This window comes from Phytophthora infestans, genomic scaffold (genome assembly GCF_000142945.1).
Source record: "Phytophthora infestans T30-4 supercont1.11 genomic scaffold, whole genome shotgun sequence".
Taxonomy (NCBI): Eukaryota; Oomycota; class Peronosporomycetes; order Peronosporales; family Peronosporaceae; genus Phytophthora; species Phytophthora infestans.
Genome location: NW_003303748.1, coordinates 2,682,483 through 2,700,527, shown reverse-complemented (window position 1 = coordinate 2,700,527; position 18,045 = coordinate 2,682,483). Strand labels below are relative to the sequence as shown.

Here is an 18,045-nt window from a genome sequence, read left to right as displayed (position 1 = left end):
TTCAAATTGATTATCTTTTTATTTTCATCAGCGATTTCACATAAAAAACAAGAAAGCAAACCAAATCTAACCTTTGTGTTTGACACGAAGGATAACTCGTTCGAGTTCTTACACGAGAAAGAGTAGCAACGAATCGACCAGCGAACCGCCCGACGAGTTGCCCACTACACGCTTACGTTTCTTGAACAGCAAGCGCGTGGGGGTCTGGATAGCACCCAGCTCCATGCGTACCTCGTCAAACGACATGTGCTGCAAGTCCTTCTGGCCAATCGCCATTAAGAGATCGTCGGGTGTCGCGATCTCCAGACCGGGGGCGGATTTCGGATCCGTCACATTCCGAATCGCCACAGTGTAGCCATTCGTCCGGTTAGTCTTGTCCTTGCTCTTCGTGAGAGCCTTGTCATCCTGCGTACAGTCACGTAGCTGTAAGCCAACAGCGCCACCACTGTACATGACTGTGTAGAATCCCTTGTCGTCTGCGTTTGATCCAGAATGAGGTCTACCATCGTTCGAGGAGGTCGAACTAGCATGAGGTCTACTGTCACTGGACATAGGAGGAGGTTTTGGAGCGTCAATACGGAAGCTCTGACGCATGGAGATGGGCAGTTGCTTCCTTGGAGGAGGCAATCCCGCTCTCGATCGAGACTTGGGACGCACTTGTAGGGGGCGTGTAAGGAACGGAGGCTTTAGAATGTCTGTGGCTTCTTCGTTTCTATCGCTCGAAGACGAAGTTGCCTTCGGACGGGTGGCAGGTTTCGAAGGGAAGAGCACATTGTCTTCCTCTGACCCGGAGGAGTCGGATGGAGTCTCCTCCACGAGTCTCGCAAAGGTAAGACGACACGGCTTTGGGAACTGACGCAATGTCTGAATGACGTCTTCAAAACGCATGTCATCGAGACGCGTCACTGCTCCATCGTCGCTGTCGGGGGAGATAGCGCCCAGCACGTCGCCCAGCACCGGCTTGAGATTCTGGAAAGCCGCAGAGATCTTGTTGGGGTCAATAGCTGTGATTGCGGCGTGTAAAGTGCACGGATCCATGGCCAAAGACACACCCAATGGCGACTGTGCTGCCCATGTGAAGGTGTAGTGGCGCGCCACGTCGGACTCGTCGATTTTTGATGGGATCTCCTTCTCCCGCGACTGAAAACGCAGTGTGACCGGCAGCTTAGCACGGCGCAACACCGTCACTAATTGGTCGAAGGCTTTCACATGTTGCATGCCGTCCGGTTGGTCTTGCAACTGCAGATCAAAACCCACGAGGACGTCGCCGACGGCCAAAGGAGAAGCCAGAACGGCGGGGCAAGCGTTCGGCGGCACTTGACAAACAACGGGCATGTCGTTCTCGTTGGGTGTGAAGCGCAGGCCCAGCGCGTCCTGGCGCCAAACCACGTCGAAATGAGCGGAAGTGGTCATGAGGAAAGAGCTGCTTCGAGCTTGGAGGGCTGCGGGGGTCTAATAGCAAAGTGATCACTCCTCCAAGCGATACTGAATGGTGAGGTGCATGCCCATCAACCTTTGCACACGAATACTGTCTCTGAGACTGTTATGTGGACCACATGTGACTTATTCCGCACGTTGCTAAGAGAACAGCAGAAAGGCGGGACGTGCAAAACCTAGCTAAATGCATCCTGGAAATCCACTTTGTTTCGCGACGTGTAGTTTTAAAAAGTTTTCGTGTTGCCGCCGGCAACTTTGCCGGTAAGTGCCTTGGGGCCTTCCAAGGAAGCGATCAAGGCTGTCCCGAGGCAATTAGTGGCTCTGAGAATGAGCTCGTTATCATGTAATTTGAGCTGAATCCTTCCTTTCCAGGCGAATGGCCTGTGTTCTGCCCATCGCTATTACCCCCCCCCCCCAGTACCAACCCACCTCGTCAACAATGTGCAAGCCAACAATCAGCGACCGGTGCTGTAGCCTGCCGTCGCCAAATTCGCCCACGACATCTGTCTTGTACTGAGTGTAGACGACACCTGCCGTACATGTACATGTACAGTCGCTTGTTGTGTCCGTTGAGCTAGCGGTGGTAATACTACTATGGATCACTTGGTGTTCGAAGACAAAAGACATCATCAGTGTGTCTACATCGGCTCTTCGCCCTTATCTTCATTGAAAACCGCAGTATACCTAAAAATGCCGCGCCCCACTAACTCTGTTTAGTCTTGTTACTACGAGTTGGCTCCACCTGGAGGTTCTTGCGTTTGTAGAACAAAATGTATGCTGCGTTGGACTTGACCTGGTTGGGCATCGCTGGCGCCACCAGACTGTCGTCAAACGAGTACCAGCCCGGATACATCTCGCCTTCGTCCTGCCAGCTCTTGGCAAATGCGGTGTAGTGACCGAAGCCCATACTGCCATAGTGATTGCTCACGGCGAACAGGTCGTAGCTAAGATGGTCCTTGTCGTCGCTCTTCTCGAGACAATACGGGGACATGTCTAGACCCTCCAGCGGGAAGTCCACGTACACATCCAACTTGTCGCGCAAGATTTCATTGCGATACTCGAACCGCTTGAGCGAAAGCACTAGCACGTCTGGTAGCCGCCACATCTCCATGGTTTTGCGTGCTTGTCGGTGCTCGTTGCACTTGCTACAGTACCACAAATTGGCCTGGTCGAGCGTCTCCGGCTTGACAAAGTTCCGGAAACAATCGTCCAGAGAAATACCGTCGTGTCCACGAGATCCACTCGACTTAGCGCGCATACTCTCGTGATTGACAATCCGCTCGACGTCCGGTCGGGGAGAAGCCGACGATGACAACATCGATGGTGACCAGGCGACCGAGACGAACACTAACTCGTCCGGCAATTCCTCACCGTGAAGCGTGGCAAAATCCAGAAACTTCGAGTCGGCAGCTGGAGGAACAGGCTCATTGCGCAACAAGATGCCGTCGCGGTCTGTAAGAAACACGCATTGAGACAGCATATTGGTCGGGATCTTCGCACTCGACGACTGCGATACGTGAGTATTCAACAATTCGCTCCACGTTGCCAGCATCTCCGCACAAGTAGTTGACGCAGTGTACGTGAAGAGCAGCGGATCGCCTGTCAAAGTGGACCCCACTCGGTGATACAGAAATCCATACTGCACGGGCTCTTCGGTTGGCTTGACGTCTACCTGGTACATGAGAATGCGATCATCTTCTCGAAATCGGTGTACTCGCTCGGTATCTCCAATAATGCGATAGGTCATGGACTGGTAAATATCTGCCGCCAACAAGGAGCTGGGACTGACGCCGCACAGTTTGCTCAGTGCCCGTTTCAGTACAAGAACACTTCCCTTCTTGGGCACGTCGACGAGATACCGCGTCATGGACTTGGCAGACTCACTTGGGACGAAAATGACCTCAATCTGGCGGTTCTGTTGTTGAGGTAACTCAAGCTGGATACAGTTAAACGGGTCGAAAGTGATCGACACCTTGTTGCAAATCGGACACACGACCGTGGACTTGAACTGGCCCTGAACATGATCCACAAAGATACTGTCGTTGCGCAGTAGATGACGTTGCCACGCTTCCTTCGCGACCGCAGCGTCGTCTTGCGAGCCGTCCGACTCGTTCACTTCAGTATAAGGTTTGTGCTTGACGCGATTGAGATCTTCATGCAAGCCATCGATGATATATGCAAGTAACTCTTGCGCATCATGCTGCTGGAAACCAGAGAACTGCGGCGCAAAGCGACTGATAGCTCGCTTCAAGTTGGCAGGCGACGTGCTGGGCACAGTACCGAACCACAGCTCCTTCAGTAAACCGTCGTACTCCTCGGCTAGATTTCCACCCGTTCCTAACGGATTGTCACGATTCAAGTCCTTCTTGTACCGATTGCTCAGGAAATAGCGCGTCAACAACTCCACGTGACTCAAACACTGCAGTGCCGAGTTCATAAAGCACGTGTTTCCCAGGTTGCGAAGACCCATTTTCCCTCGTCGTTCTGCTTGCAAGCCCTGCAAAATGTCGTCCTCTTTCTCTTCCGCTGTAAGAGTCGAGCGGCACACGCCCTTGTGATACTTCCAGTGCGACATCTGACAGTTCGCACCGCAGTACCAAATTAACTGGCAACTTCCACATCGCTTCAGCGAGCCCGTGGGTTTCCTGCAGGCTCCACAGATTTTGGGTATCGAACACGATACAGCAGCAGGTTTACGCTGTACAGCAAGCTTGGCTCCATCTGCCGAGTCGTCATTCTTGCCATTTGCATCGATCTTCTGCATCGAGCTGTCTTTCGTGCCATTTGTTGTAGCCTCAGGCTCTGCATCTTCAGGTTGTTCCTACGATATAGACGTCCGTCAGTCAATTTCATCATCCTCCATACAGTGCGACAGCAATTTAATCCTACCGGATAGACTTGCACACGGTTGAAAGCGTTGCCTAGCTCCGGATCTCCGACCTGCACGACAAACCGAGCGATGGTCGGTCCTCCACTGTACCAAATGAGAAGTGCATCCCAAACTTCTTGCGGAAGGAGCACGTAATGGTAGTTTTCCTTCAGTTGTGGTCGCAGAGGGCCACCCATAAGCTCATCCAGAGACGTGTCCGAGCCGACATGAAGCAGAGGAAGATTGTTGATACGGCTGGGTGCAGGGTTACCTGCCCCTGTCGCGGGTATGTCCTGCTTGTCGTCATAGCCTACAAATTCACACCAGCGCTCCCACCACTTGGCTGAGAGCACAAAGCGCTTGTCCCCCATCTGCAGCCCTTGTTCATCCGCCTGCGTCATAAGACGCTTGATGATCGCTCGCTGCTTGTTGCGGTCCAGACGCTTGGCTGCATCGTTAGATAGTGGATTCCCACCCTTTCCTGACCCGTTACTATTAAGACTGTGGTTGGAGGCGGGCGCTACGGGGTCCTCGGACGTTGGGACGGGTGCCCCGTTCTGCTTGCGCTTGTGGTTTTTCTTTGACTGCTTCTTCTTGCCCTGGTGAATATATAAGAGTCGGTAGAGAGACACAGCGAGAAATTAAACGACATTACAGCGTGTGTCGGATGGCAAGCGAGGCTCAAAGGCGCACAAACCTTGCCCATGGTGGCAGGAGCTCTGATCTTTTCTGTCAGTGTTAAGAAGTGCGGCTCCAAATACCAGTTAGTGTTAAATAGAAACACCTCAGAAGAGTGACTTTAGTGACATTTGCGTCTTTGAACCAGGTACACAGGAGTGTAGGTCATCATGGAGCCATCGGCTCCGCATTCTGCGCCGCGCGTGGAGGAGCTGATCCTTTCTGGGGCAGACGTGAATGTACTGAACCACGCGACGCTATCACTGTGGCACTTTCGACAGCTGGCACAGGAGCTGCTGCCGTCCGCTGCGTCGGCTGAACCCGACGAAGATCATGCAGTCAAAGCGTCGGAGACACCTCCAAGCCGCGGCATCGAGCTGGGCGAGGGCATGAGTGTAGCCGCCGTTCTATACGAACAGCCAATGGACGCCTTGAATCCCGAGAAGAGCGGCGTAGATGACACAGATCCAATAGGAGACAACAATAACTGGACAGAGAGACCTGTGCTTCAGCTGCAAGGTGTGACAACAAACATCCCGGGACAATTGATGCCGGACACTCGCGTCGGCGCCGTGTTCCAGCGCTACCGCTGTGTATTATGTCTAGATGCATCACCCTCGATTCTGTCCATCGATCCGTCGTCTGGAACACTCTTCCTGGACCTGCTTTACGAGACTGTAGAGCTCTTTATCTGGAGTATGTTGAGACCCATGGAGGTGGGAGGTGTAGCTTTCACCCCAGAGATCCATGTGTCGGTGCTGGTACAGGGGGCTCTGGTGGAATCACTCTGTGTATTGATGCAGGGGTACATTGTAACGCCGTCCAATGCATCAGGGTTCTTACAGTTGATTAAGGAACGGTTCCAGCTCATTGAGAACGACTGGGCATCTCAAGCACAGGAACGTGGACAGTATGGCTATCTGGGCAATGCCACACCAGCTTCACTAGACTGGATCTTGCAGAACGCCGTGTTTGCACTCAACTCGCTGCCTACAGACTGCACGCCGATGATGGTGCTAGTCACCGATGGTGTCGTGGATGTACGAGACGCCTATTCCTACGACAATTTGCTGATGCAGCTTGTGCGTCATGATATTCAGTGCCACTTTTTGCGGATTGGAGGAGGGGGTGCAGACGACGAACTGAACGCGACGTTCGGATTCGTGCCAGATACACACTTGTTACGCTTTGTAGCAGAATATACTGGCGGAACAGTGTTTGACTACGCTGCTATCCACGAGGGTTGCTACGGCACGACGAGCGTGTGCAGTAATGTAGTCAAGAAGATGACGGGGTTGCAAGACGCGTGTTTTCTACGCAAGTCAAGTGTGCACGCGAACTCGGCGCCCGTAGTGAAGCTTAACGAGATGGCTAGCACGTCTTTTGACGGGAGAACTCTACTGCCTCTTCGACCCTATCGGATGTGGCGAGAAAAAGTTCATGAATATCGGATTTTTGCTGATGTGAATCGAATTGTGGAGGCTCGACTACGTGAAGGGTTTTCGATAAATAAGGTCTATGTCAAGACTTACGAACAGCCTCAACAGACAGATGGAGTAGGTGTGGATTCTCCTCGTAATGGCGAAGCTTCGAATGCTGCGAGCGGCTCCAACGATATCACCAAGATCCTGATTGTGTTCTTATTCCAATGGAAGCAGAATGTTTGGCTTGAATACGTGGTATCGACATCGACTGACAACTCGGCGACTTTGGCTACATCGGCTACTACATCTCATACAGGCCGCCGAGGTAGTGGTCAGGGAATAAAGGGGCCGGGCTCGTCATCTTCTGCTAAAAAGTCGAACGTTATCTTCTCCAAGGGACAGAATACAGCGTGGAGTGAGTGGTACGTCAAGATGAATATCCTGGCGTACGCAGATTTCCTTCGAGCGTTTGAAGACACCATCCAGCACTCAATTGGGGACCGAGGTAATGCCGCTCGAGGTTCAGGCGGAGATGTATCCCTGGCATCACCCATTTTTGTTCATGACTTTATCAAAAATGTTCAAGATGTGGATCGTGTGCTGCTGCATTTAATGACAGCGACAGCGAGCATCAATGAGTCCAGCGACTCGGTTGCCAACCAGTTCTCGTTCGGGACGAGTGCCAACTCGACGTCTGCGTCTGTGACTCCGAAGATCACAAGCTCCCATCCAGTGTTTAACATTATCGGCGAGCTCTCTACTGTGCTGTGGCACCGCTGGTTTTTCATAGAACGCTTTGAGATTTTGTGCATCGTCAAGAGCGATGTCTGCACAGACCTGTTTTATCGAAACGAAATGCATGGTGTAGTGGAACGTGGCAACGCTGGCTCGCACTTGCGCAGCTCAAGCAATGTTCCCCACGGAATGATCCACAGTCATGGCGCAAATGTCTACGGAACGAGCAGTGGGAACATTTCAATCGGAGTTGATAGTCTTGCCGAGCCGCTGATGGCAATTCTGGTCAAGTGGTCTTCCCAGAAACTGTCCCAGGATCTGCTCTTAAAGTTTCTCCGTCCGTCTACCGATAAAAGCCACGCCCCTCCAAGGGCCAAGCCATCTCCATCTTCTGCTACGGTATCTGGGGGGATTGCTCAACGGCGTCGACAACGCAGTGTGAACAGTAACGGTGGTGAAGATACTACCCACGCTGAAGGCAGCATGAGTACAGAAGAAAGTAAAGGAGCGCTTTGCTTTGTCCGGCTCGAGTTCAAGAACAAGACGCTATGTGCCGTTCATGTGGCATTTTTCGCGACTAGAGCTTCGACACGCCGTCAAGTGTTGAACGATTTGAAGAACACGATTTTTGCGGGTATCAATGAGGTCGCAGTGACGCCGTCTCCAGCCAAACTACTACCGTCGTCGCCGACTGAGACCCCGGTAATTCTATGTCACCGTATGCTGAGTCGTCTGCTTGTCACACACGATACCCTTTTACTCCATGGAATTGACCAGGAGCCCGGGCCTTTTGATTATTATGTAGCGTCACCGACGTTGGAGGCTGAGAAGAATGCTGGAGCTATTCCTCCGTCAACTACATGCTGTGGGGGTAGTGAGTTGCAGTTGCATCGCGTTTTCGGAGCATACGTCTGGCATTCAAGCTGGAAATGGGAAGTGGCAGATTTACAGGCATTACTGGACGTGATGCGGCGTCTTCATAATGCTCGTATCAGCTGTGGATTCTGGGTTTTGGACTGGAAGATGGGCGAAGGAGAGGATGGACAGAGTGCGCATGTGGAGAGCGTGATCTTTGGCCGAGAAATCTTGATGGAAGATGAAAATGGACATATCAAGACGGCGCTTGTGCAGTATGCGCTTCGTCGTGTCTCGGATACTTGTTTGATGACTTCGTTCTGGATGGAACCTCAGCATGGCACTGTGAAGACACGCTTATCCGATGAAGCTGAGCGAAACGATAAGTTTCATTGGAGTCTGAAGCAGGCAATCGGACACAGCTCGCCGTTTGAGAACTATGAAGTCCGTGGTGCTCGTCGAAATAGCACCCAACAAACTTTTGTTTCATCAACGAGCTCAGTGGAAGACGAGCAGAAGTCAATGGAGCAGGAAGACATGAGTATCGATTGGAGTGGAGGGTCGATGTATCTGGGTGAGAGTGAGCTGTTGCATCTTATCCGTGGCTACCTCTTCAAGAGCGACCGTCACTTCCTCTCCTGTCTGTACACGTTTGACTGCATCATTAATTTGCGAGATAACATTGAGCTGCTGAATCAGCTGAGCAAGGACGTTGATGACGTTGTCGGCTCTCACTGGGTTATGGATCGGCAGATGGCGGCCGAAAACGGTATGATTCTTCCTCCGTTCAGCACGGCCAGACTCTTAGCAACTTCAAAGCGATCAACCGAGCATTTCCTCATGTATCTACAACATGGCAAGAGCGGAGAAAATGAATCAAGGGGGACTGAGATCCCGCCTTCAGTCTCTACAGCGAACGAGAATTTGTATTCCATGCTGGAGCTTACTTTAAGAGGGCTAAGTGACTGCGAAGTGTCCTGGACAGACTACAATGGAGACGTTGTTGCGGACTCGAGTGCACCTACTAGCAGCCTCATTGAAGACGATCGGTTCTTCAGAGAAGGAATGGACGGCCAATTGCCGCTGTGGTTAAAGCAGCATCTGGCTTTAACCTTCAAAGACCGCGTTCCACATCATGCTCTAAGCAAAGGCAAGTGCTTTGCTAAGCTGGTTAGTGATGATTGTGTCGTGTTGGCTTTCTTCCCTTCGTTGGATACTCTGCAGGTCAAAACCAAGATATCCGACAAGGTATCGGTCGATGAACCGTTGTTTGAAGAAAGATTATCCAACAAAACTCTCGAGAAGGAGGCAGGCCACAAGACCCCTGCGCAACAGTTTTCCGTCCGTGCAGCGGAAGAGGAAGGCAAGTCTCGAGTCGTGCGAATGTCAGTGTCTGCGGATGACATTGTGCTGTACCAAGAACGGCGGCGCAGTTTCCGCGAAGGCTACAAATCGTGGAGAATGGGCCATTATCAGGGCTCTCGGGATGAAAAAAAGAGCTACGGCCGCGATTTCCAGAAACTCCGTCTCCCATCTACCCTTGAAGACCACGAGTTTTGTGAAGATATCAGTCGTCGCGCGTCGTACGGCTGTGATTTCCACCTGCTGATTGAACACGCTAGCGGAGTTCTGGGCTCAGGTTTCTTTCAAGTTGCCTTTTACGAGTGTTCGCTCTCCAGGTTGTCGACGGATTTACACGACAGAAGTGACGAGATGCTAGACCGTGTGGATTTACCGCACACTATCCTCAAACAGTTATTCTTCTCAAAGCGGCGTGAGAAGCCGAAAGACGATCGTCCAGCTATCCCACTTGATCGAAGTGGTCTTTGGAAGAAGTCTGCAGCTCGTTTATCATCAGAGAACTCTCATCATCGATTGAGTTCTGACAGTATTCTTGCGTCACGTCGATTTCGCAAGAAGGTTAAGCGGGCGCACGAGCATAACTTTTCTCGAGGTGTTTACATGGCTCTACGCGAAGGAGGGGCGGTTCAGCATAGCGATTTGCTCCAGGCGCTGTCGAGCTGTGTGGAAGTGCCTGTGGATGTGGACATCACGCTCTTGTATCGCATGATGGAGACAGCCGCATCGCACAGAATCCCTCCTCTCAGTCCAGCAGCGGCAGCGGTGGTCTCTGCGGGCATTGGCGCGGATATCTTGAAGGATAAACTGACCAAGTCTTTCGAGACAATCTTGTCAAGTGTTTTTATCCCAATTGCCGGCACCAAGTACTACTATTTTACGGGCAACGAGAACACAATCTATGAAGACTTGTCTGTGAGTGAGTATGACTTGCATATTCTCATGGAGGACTCAGATGATGGCGACGGAGACGCAATTGTTGAGCGCCAGAAAAAGGAAGAAAACGAGAACGCCGTTGCTACTGGTGAAGAACAGGCAAATCGCAGCGTTGATAGTGGAAACGCCACGACTGTCCACCCGGAAACAGGAGAAGAAGCCGCCGAAAAGCGTCCGATTCGACACAGACGTGGAAGCTTGGGGCGTGAGCTACCTCCCTCTGTGGATACCTCAACCGAAGGCAGTTCGGGCAGTGAACAGCATCATGGAACCGTTGAGGAGGACGCCGAGTTTAACAAAGAAGTTGCGGTGGCTACGTCCAGCTTTTCAGTGCCTTTCTTCTTCAGGTTTGAATGCCGCGTGCTCAATGGCTCACGGGATACTCGATCGAATTCTGCAGACGTTCATGCTCCAAGAGCTACGCCAGACTCGGAGCTGCTACGTCGTTCTTCCAGTACTGCTGCGTACGATGATATACGAAAGGAAATGGTTGCTCAAGAGCAGCTTATGTCGCCTACTAGTCGACGGGAAGAGTTTAACGCGTTCTTGGAATCGTTGAAGACTAACTATGGGTCTCACAAGTACTCGAACTCGACTGACGTCACGCAGATTGCCGAAGCATTCTCAAAATTGCCGTCAGGTCGTATTGCGTTACGCTTAGTGACGCTGACATTGCCGAACGAACGTGCGTTCGATGGTGGCCGCGTACCATCTACGATGCCTTTTGAAATGGACAGCAGCGGACAGACCAGTAAGACGAACGTTTTGCCGTCCATGCGCTCGCACAGCTTCTCGACGCTGCACCTGTTCCAGCGCCAAGTGCTCACGCGCGTGCGAAAAGACATTAAGGAATGGTGCAGCGTGGAGATTCTGTCCATTCTCAAGTCCGCAAACGAAATCACCCCTGCAATTGGAGCTCTAGTGCAGAGACTCTTTGACGATCTACCCGAGCATGCTGTGACGAAAGCCACGTATCCATTGGAGTTTGTCGGTCGCAGTCAAGAAGCCCCAGTGAATCCGCTCGATTTGTTCAAGCGCGAGTTTGAGAAGGGCGATTTGCTTAGCGTGCATCATTGCAATGGCGTGTACTTTGTTGTGAAGAAGAAGAAGTCGGACGACAAGACTGACGCTGGCTTTGAGATCCCGTACTGGGCGTACTTTGAGCTTGCATCTGACCACGTTAGCTTGCGGTTCCACCACCCAGACCGCGTTGAGGCGTCCTCGAACGGGTTTAATCGCTTGGGAGCTCTGACCCGTCTTCAGCTTGGCGTTCGTGCGGTATGTCGTCGTGTGAACCAGTTTCTGCTTTTGTTCCAGCTTCACGAGACTCGGACGTGCAATGGACTTCTGCTGCCACCCAACGGCAACCAGCCATTGAGTCCACGCTCACCGAAGCGACGTGCTGGGTCACAGAGTGCGTTGGATGCCTCGAGTGGACAGATGAAACACGCAAGTTTCTTTTGGCCTGGTCAATTTGAGTGTGACTTGCGCTACTCTGCGGTTTTCAAGCTTCACGAGCGCTTAGCGCCCAATTTCGCGCTGAACATGTTGTGTACGTCAGCGCTGGAGCAGTTCCAAGTGCACAATCGACGCCATATCTTTGTCTACCGCGATCGAGACGGCCACGTGTTTTATATGAAGATCAGCATATTCTACGACAACACGACGTCTTCCGTTGGCAGTCAACCGGCCGAAGAACGCAGTAGTTTTTCAAAATCGAATACTGGAGGCAGTGGTGGCGGTGGGACCACGAGCTCGACAACAACAACACCATCAGGAGTCCCGGGGATTCGACTCGAAGTGTTTGGTGTGTCTGAGGCTGGAGAAGAAGTGACCCATGAGCTGTGTCGCCTGCTCGAGAGGAAGCTCGATGAAGCAACGCAGGTCGTGCTCATGAAGCTATTAGCACGAAACACCAAGTTCCAGCTGAGTCCGACGGATCTGGCGTTCTTGTGTCCACCCGCAGCGGAGCCTTCGAGTACGGTGGACTACATTCTTCCTCGCGAAGTAGCTGATTGCTGTACACTGCTACATTACTTGTCACAAACGCTGAAGTTGACTCCGTACATCCGTCCTGTTACGAGTGGCGCCTCCTTACCCACTCGGAATCCGCGAGACTTTGCGAATAGTTCGTTGCGCGGAGCTCGACGCGGGAGTTTGGTGTCTGCAGGCAGCACCGTCAGCTTACCCAACGAGGACACCTCGAAGGCAATAACCCAAGATTCGAGTGAAGATGAAGGGAAAGAGAAACCCGTTTTGCACGATAGCGCTCGTACGCATCCTGCGTGTTTCGGTGGCTACCAGAAAGCGTTGACGGAGGTCCAAGGGACATTTGACGCAGCACTTCGATCCCCTGTGTTCTTCTCGAAACGACATGATGTGGAGATGAAGAATGCTGTTTCTTCTGAAGGAGACTCAGTCTCCGCATCGCCTGAAATCGTGGCCCAGGCGTCCTATGTTCTCAATCTGAATCCGGACTTGCGACTCTCGCAAGGATTCTTGTCCCAAGTTGGCAAGGGACTTGCTCTCATGCGAGTTGATCTCATCCGGAACAGTCCCATCAAGGCTGAAACGGGAGAAAAGGACAAGGAAAATACAGATTCGCCACGGCTGAAGCGAATGCGTGATATCCCAGGACTCTCAGAATTGTACTCAAGCTCTGAAGACGCGGTGGATTCTACACTGGTGGTGGCTAGATGCCAAGTGTGGATCCGTGGCTCTATCCATACGAAAGAGCTGAGTCAGGTCGTGGAGACTTTTATGGACGAAGCGCTTTACGACTACCACATTGAATCGATCATCAAGAAGCTCCAGTCATACAATGGGCGACATGACGCAAGCAGTGATGAAAGTCACACGGAAGCATTTGATACTGACCGGAGACTACCTTCAGATGTGGACAAGTTGATATCACTGTTTAAGAGTGCATGTCGACTGCCCTCGTCTTCTGTTACTAGTCTCGGAGCGAGCCAGTCGATCGCATCTTGGGATCTTGAGAACGCTGTGACGCAGATTCGAAGCTTTTTGTGCTGTCTGCCTCAACATCTACGACCTGCGCCTTATGCGAAATCAAGGCTGTCAGGTAGTTATGAGTGTGTTAGCTGTCGCAGCGACATCATCCGTGTTAGTGATCCTCTTCCAGACAAGTTTCGACTGGTGGTGAAGCATGTTGACGTCTCAGACTCGGGCGACGACGCGGACTCAAGTGACTCGGACGCCGAAACGACAGCGTCAATGAGCTCCGCGCTTCATCAGCTGATGCGAGCGGATTCAGTTCATTCGGAGATTTCGGATATCGACTCGGTCTCGGGGCGAATGCCGCTAACTTGGGCGTCCTCTGGTGCAAACTCGGATGCCATTTCGCGACTACAGACAGCGCCGTCTGTGTCTTCGACGACGTCGTCTCTGCTTGGAGCGATGGGAGGCCTGTCGCATCAATTGCATCTCCCAAAGAGTGCGACTTTTACCGAACGAGATGTTCTGCTCTACTCAAGCAGCGGGAGCAGCTACCATCACCACCAGAAGGTGGGGTCTCATGCACATCGAGAAGTGAAGCGATCGTTCTACTACGTCATTGACTTGTCGACCAGCAAGGGTCTGCGGTTGTACGGATACAATATGAGCTTGGCGCTGGTGGAAGCGTTAGCGACGCACTTGGCTCGGGTGTTGACGTGGAGTATGCTTCGCGACAAGCTCCTTCAGAGTTTACTACTGGAAAAATCGGGTATTTCAGCCGCTGCTCCCTTGGGTTCCGTGGTGTTGCAACCTCGTAGTTTGTTCCTGACCGTCGGAAGAACGGAACGAGCTGGAAAGGGAGTGGGCAAGAATCCTGCTGTGCTCTGTAAAGACTCTGCTGTGCACTTTATTGAGTATCGAACCCCCGTGTTGTCGATCTTGCAGTCGAACGATTGGTTCCCTAGAGTGTTGGACGCCAGTCGCTTACGATCCATTGAAGGTACTGCTCTTGGCGTATATTTGCGTGAGGCGCAGACTCAATCGGCGTTAGAAGCACTGGACTCGCAGTACGCGCGTCCCCGAGGGAAGAGTAACTCGAATCTCGCCGTTTCAATTGGACCTCCAAGTATTCCCGATCTGACACGAGAAATATCGGGGCCTTCGTTATCGCAACGGAGTCTACTCAGCAACGGAGAGGGACCAGGAAACCAAACGTCTGGAAGGATCAGGAGTGGCGGCATTGTAAGTAGCAGCAACGTATCGGACAACATAGCGTCGTCCCCACATAAGCGGTTGAGTGGATCAAGTCCTGCGTTGCCGTATCCAGGTGGGAACCGAAGCGAGGCTGCAGCTCGGATGCGTGGCGGTGCGGGAGCTGCGACTGCGTTGATGGCAGCACGAGCCCGTGCAAGAGGGGGTAGTGCCTTCCCGGGCCGTGCGGGTGAACCAGGCGTCGGTGCAACGCATAGCAACGGAAACGCTGGTGCGTCTTCTGGAGGCGCATCCGGAGACAGCGTCGCGCCATGGGATTTGCCATTGAACAACACGAAAGGACCGCGGCTGCATGCTGCAGCAAGTGGAGCAGAAGCGAATGCAGATGCTGGCAGTGGAACCCGGACGGATCGACACGTAAAGAATGATCCTGGGTCGACGAAATCTGCTTCGAAAGGCGCGTTCAGTGGAGCGAATCGCCCTGTACGAAGAGGATCGAGAGGTACTAATCTTTCCGAGTTGGGGTCGTCGTCGTCTTCATCTTCGTTGACAGGGTTGGCAGTAACTACAGCTCCTGCATTGCGAAGAAACACAAGCGACGCAGACCCGGGTCGTATCCACAGTTCGTGGAAGAAGCGATTGGAGTGTGCTTGGGGGCCTCGCTTTCTATTCCCTGGCAACACAGAGCGATGGGCAACGAGTTTGACAGGCCAGCCGCGACATTTGATCGAGCTCGAGGAAGACGAAGACTACCCCAAGAAGAATCGAACTCCTCTTGCATTCTACTGTGCAGCTTTGGAAAAGCGATGGGAAGTATTCGAGACGCAATCAACTAGCCACACAGTGGGCATGAACCTGCTGGAGAAGCTCGCGTCGATGCGTGCGGACGAAGAGATGGAGGAGCCCGTCGCGAAGGATGTCGTGATGCATTTAGTGGAGAGTGGACATCTCTTGCTGCATCAACGATTCCGAGCTGCGTTTGTGGAGCGATGGGTAGCAGCAGAGGTGATTGGATTGTCTGACGGCGACGAGAACGGGATCGTCAGTGGGCGATTACGTGCTCTTCAGTCGTGCATGGATCTGGTTCATTTGCTCAGCTACAAGCGCGAGTTCGTGTTTGATCAAGACGAATGCTCAGTGGCCAAGCTGTACACCGAGCACACTGTACTCAGCATGGACGCCGGTACAGGAGCTGACGTTCGTGGTATCAAGCAGCAGGTGGCTGCGAATTTGGAGCCACTGCGTCTTGAAGTGGCGAGTGAATTCTATAAAGAGTACGCAGTGCACTTACGTACGCTTGGCTTCCGACGTCTTCGGACGCTAGCTACCGGCAGGAGCCATGCACGTGCCTTCCCTGTGGACCCCAGCGCAGCAAATGAGAGCGACATACCTAGCAAAGAAGGCTTCTCCGAGTACTTTTACCACCCGGAAAGAGCTGCAGCGGAAGCGGCTGGGTGGACGAATAGCGCAAGCAATGACCCTCTCTCCATCGTGGTGCTTGAGGTGAAATGCGACAATCGAGGCGTGCTGCTGACTGCGGTACTTGTGAGTTTGCACGACTTGGAGCAGCAAGATCTGCGTTTCCAGAATCGTTTGGCTGCCAAGACTGGGAAGAAGACGACTGGAGTGTCTGGAGCAAGAGTGCAGAGTGTAGCGTCGTGGCTACGTGCTCAGCTGCAGACCCAAGCTCTCATTTACGGGTTCACCATCCGCTACTTCCAGCGACATCTTCTGCAGTGGCTTGACGCGTCGCACGACTTCCACGACGCAGAGAATGGACACGGTCACAGTGTAGGCAAGCATCTTAGTGAGGATGACGCGCTTGTCGTGACCCCACCGCTGCCTTGGAAGAAAGCGTCCACGTTCCAGAACATCGTCAAGGGGCTTCAATGCTTCTTGCAAGCCTTCCCGGACCCGCCTGAGGAACCCAAGAAGTTCAGTACACCAGCCCCAGCGTCGTCACCTGCCAGGTATCCCAGCAGCAAGAGCACGGCACTGACAAGGACGAACGATGTCAGGGCTACCTTGACACCTGCACCACGTAGCAGTGATGGCCATCGACCGCCTTCGCGAGCTGCAGCGAGATTTACTCGACGAGCTGCCAACAAACCGCATCCGCAGCCGGTACATCATTTGGGCCCAGCTCAAGCGAGCACCGCGTCAACATCTGCAGCACCCTTGTCGCTGCTCTGGCGCGACTGTGTGATCCACATGGTGACAGTAAAGCTGCAACCTGCGTCGCTGCAGTCCAACTGCTCGGAGCTGATCATGGTGCAGATCTTACTCCGATACATCGCATGTCATGGCTCACGCTACGAAGTGTTAGACTTACTGCAGTTTGGTACACCGGATGCAGTCGTGTGTCACTCGTCATCAGGAAGCTTCTTCCATCGATCTCCGTCCACGATAACTGTGTCGACACGTAAGGTGGAGCCGTTGGGCGGATACTCGCTGGTCCTCACAACGCAACCGCTGACACGCAAGCCTCTGGACAAGGACGCTGTACAGCTTCTGCTACTCAAGAGTACCCCTTCGGAACTAGGCGTGGGCAATGGTGTGCTACCGGTGGAGCGGGCTCTGCAGGAAGCTCAGCTCTTCACGCAAGAGTTGTTCCGCGTTGCTGCTCAACACTACGAACGTGATTTGCTGTGGTCTCGCCTGCTGTTTGATGACTCACGTGGCCCTGGTGCCGATGTGGCTCGCACGTTGGCGCTTCCGGCGGACTTGTTCCGTGTGGATGTTGGCCCACAGCAGCTTGAAGAGTGTCTCAAGCTGTCTATCTGTACGCCTTTGGAGGCGCTGGACCCGCGACTGGACGAGTTGCTGCGTGTATCTGGCGTGTGCTGGCAGGAGCTTGCACTGCGGCTTCGAGATATCTACGCAGACCAGCTACGGGAGTTCCAGTTCCAAGAGGAAGACGAGAACAGCAGCCACTTGTTACTACTGTGCCCCGACACGTTTGATATCATCATCCACTTGACGTTCATCACGCCCAGGGACCCGGTGACACCCGCAGAACAGGGAGAGGTCAGTGTCAGTGGCGTCAACAGCAACGATGGCTCCAGTCAGAGCGTCTGTGGTAATGGCAGTCACTGTAGTAATATCAACGACCAGTTCAGCGAGGGAGGCTTTGAAGAAGAGGGAGAGGGCAACGTACGCGTGGAGATCTGCCGACGCGAGGAACCGACCAACAAACAGTTCACGTTCGCACAGCGACGCTCCATCTCCGAGTTTGTCAACAGCATCGTGCACTGGCAGTGGCGAAGTCTCATTTACGATTGAAAAGCTGATTGTTACAGTGGTGGCATTTGTCTATGCTCGAGAGAAAAAAGTGTTTTCTTTATTTTAGTACTGTCATGCTATCACGTAGTGCTACTTGTGGAACTAGAAAATGTACTAATAGTACAGTACTACTACGTACTTCGAAGTAATACCGTTGGTACGGTCCTTTAAAACAAGTATCTATAAATTCTAAAAATATTTGATTTACTTGTACAGAATGAATGATTTAAATGAATTAAAATAGTGTTTTAAATTCAATGAAGGACGTACAGAAGCACTACGGTAGCACTATAGCCTACTTAA

The 18,045-nt window shown here is 52.6% G+C and overlaps 3 protein-coding genes across 3 annotated transcripts; 1 reads left to right on the top strand and 2 right to left on the bottom strand.

Annotated features, from left to right (window-relative positions):
- Positions 1-108: 108 nt before the first annotated feature.
- PITG_07657 (uncharacterized protein) lies at positions 109-1,450 on the bottom strand (the record flags this gene model as incomplete). Its single annotated transcript, XM_002904562.1, has 1 exon — positions 109-1,450. The coding sequence occupies one exon, from the start codon at positions 1,411-1,413 to the stop codon at positions 109-111; it is 1,305 nt and encodes a 434-aa protein (XP_002904608.1).
- A 690-nt stretch (positions 1,451-2,140) lies between these two features.
- Positions 2,141-5,012, bottom strand: PITG_07656 (ubiquitin-specific protease, putative; the record flags this gene model as incomplete). The annotated part of the gene is made up of 3 exons (XM_002904561.1): positions 2,141-4,258; positions 4,327-4,905; positions 5,004-5,012. 3 exons carry the CDS (start codon positions 5,010-5,012, stop codon positions 2,141-2,143), a joined length of 2,706 nt encoding a protein of 901 aa, XP_002904607.1.
- A 142-nt stretch (positions 5,013-5,154) lies between these two features.
- Positions 5,155-17,742, top strand: PITG_07655 (uncharacterized protein; the record flags this gene model as incomplete). The annotated part of the gene is made up of 7 exons (XM_002904560.1): positions 5,155-5,436; positions 5,482-10,381; positions 10,454-12,471; positions 12,541-14,854; positions 14,933-15,005; positions 15,048-16,415; positions 16,506-17,742. 7 exons carry the CDS (start codon positions 5,155-5,157, stop codon positions 17,740-17,742), a joined length of 12,192 nt encoding a protein of 4,063 aa, XP_002904606.1.
- Positions 17,743-18,045: the final 303 nt, after the last annotated feature.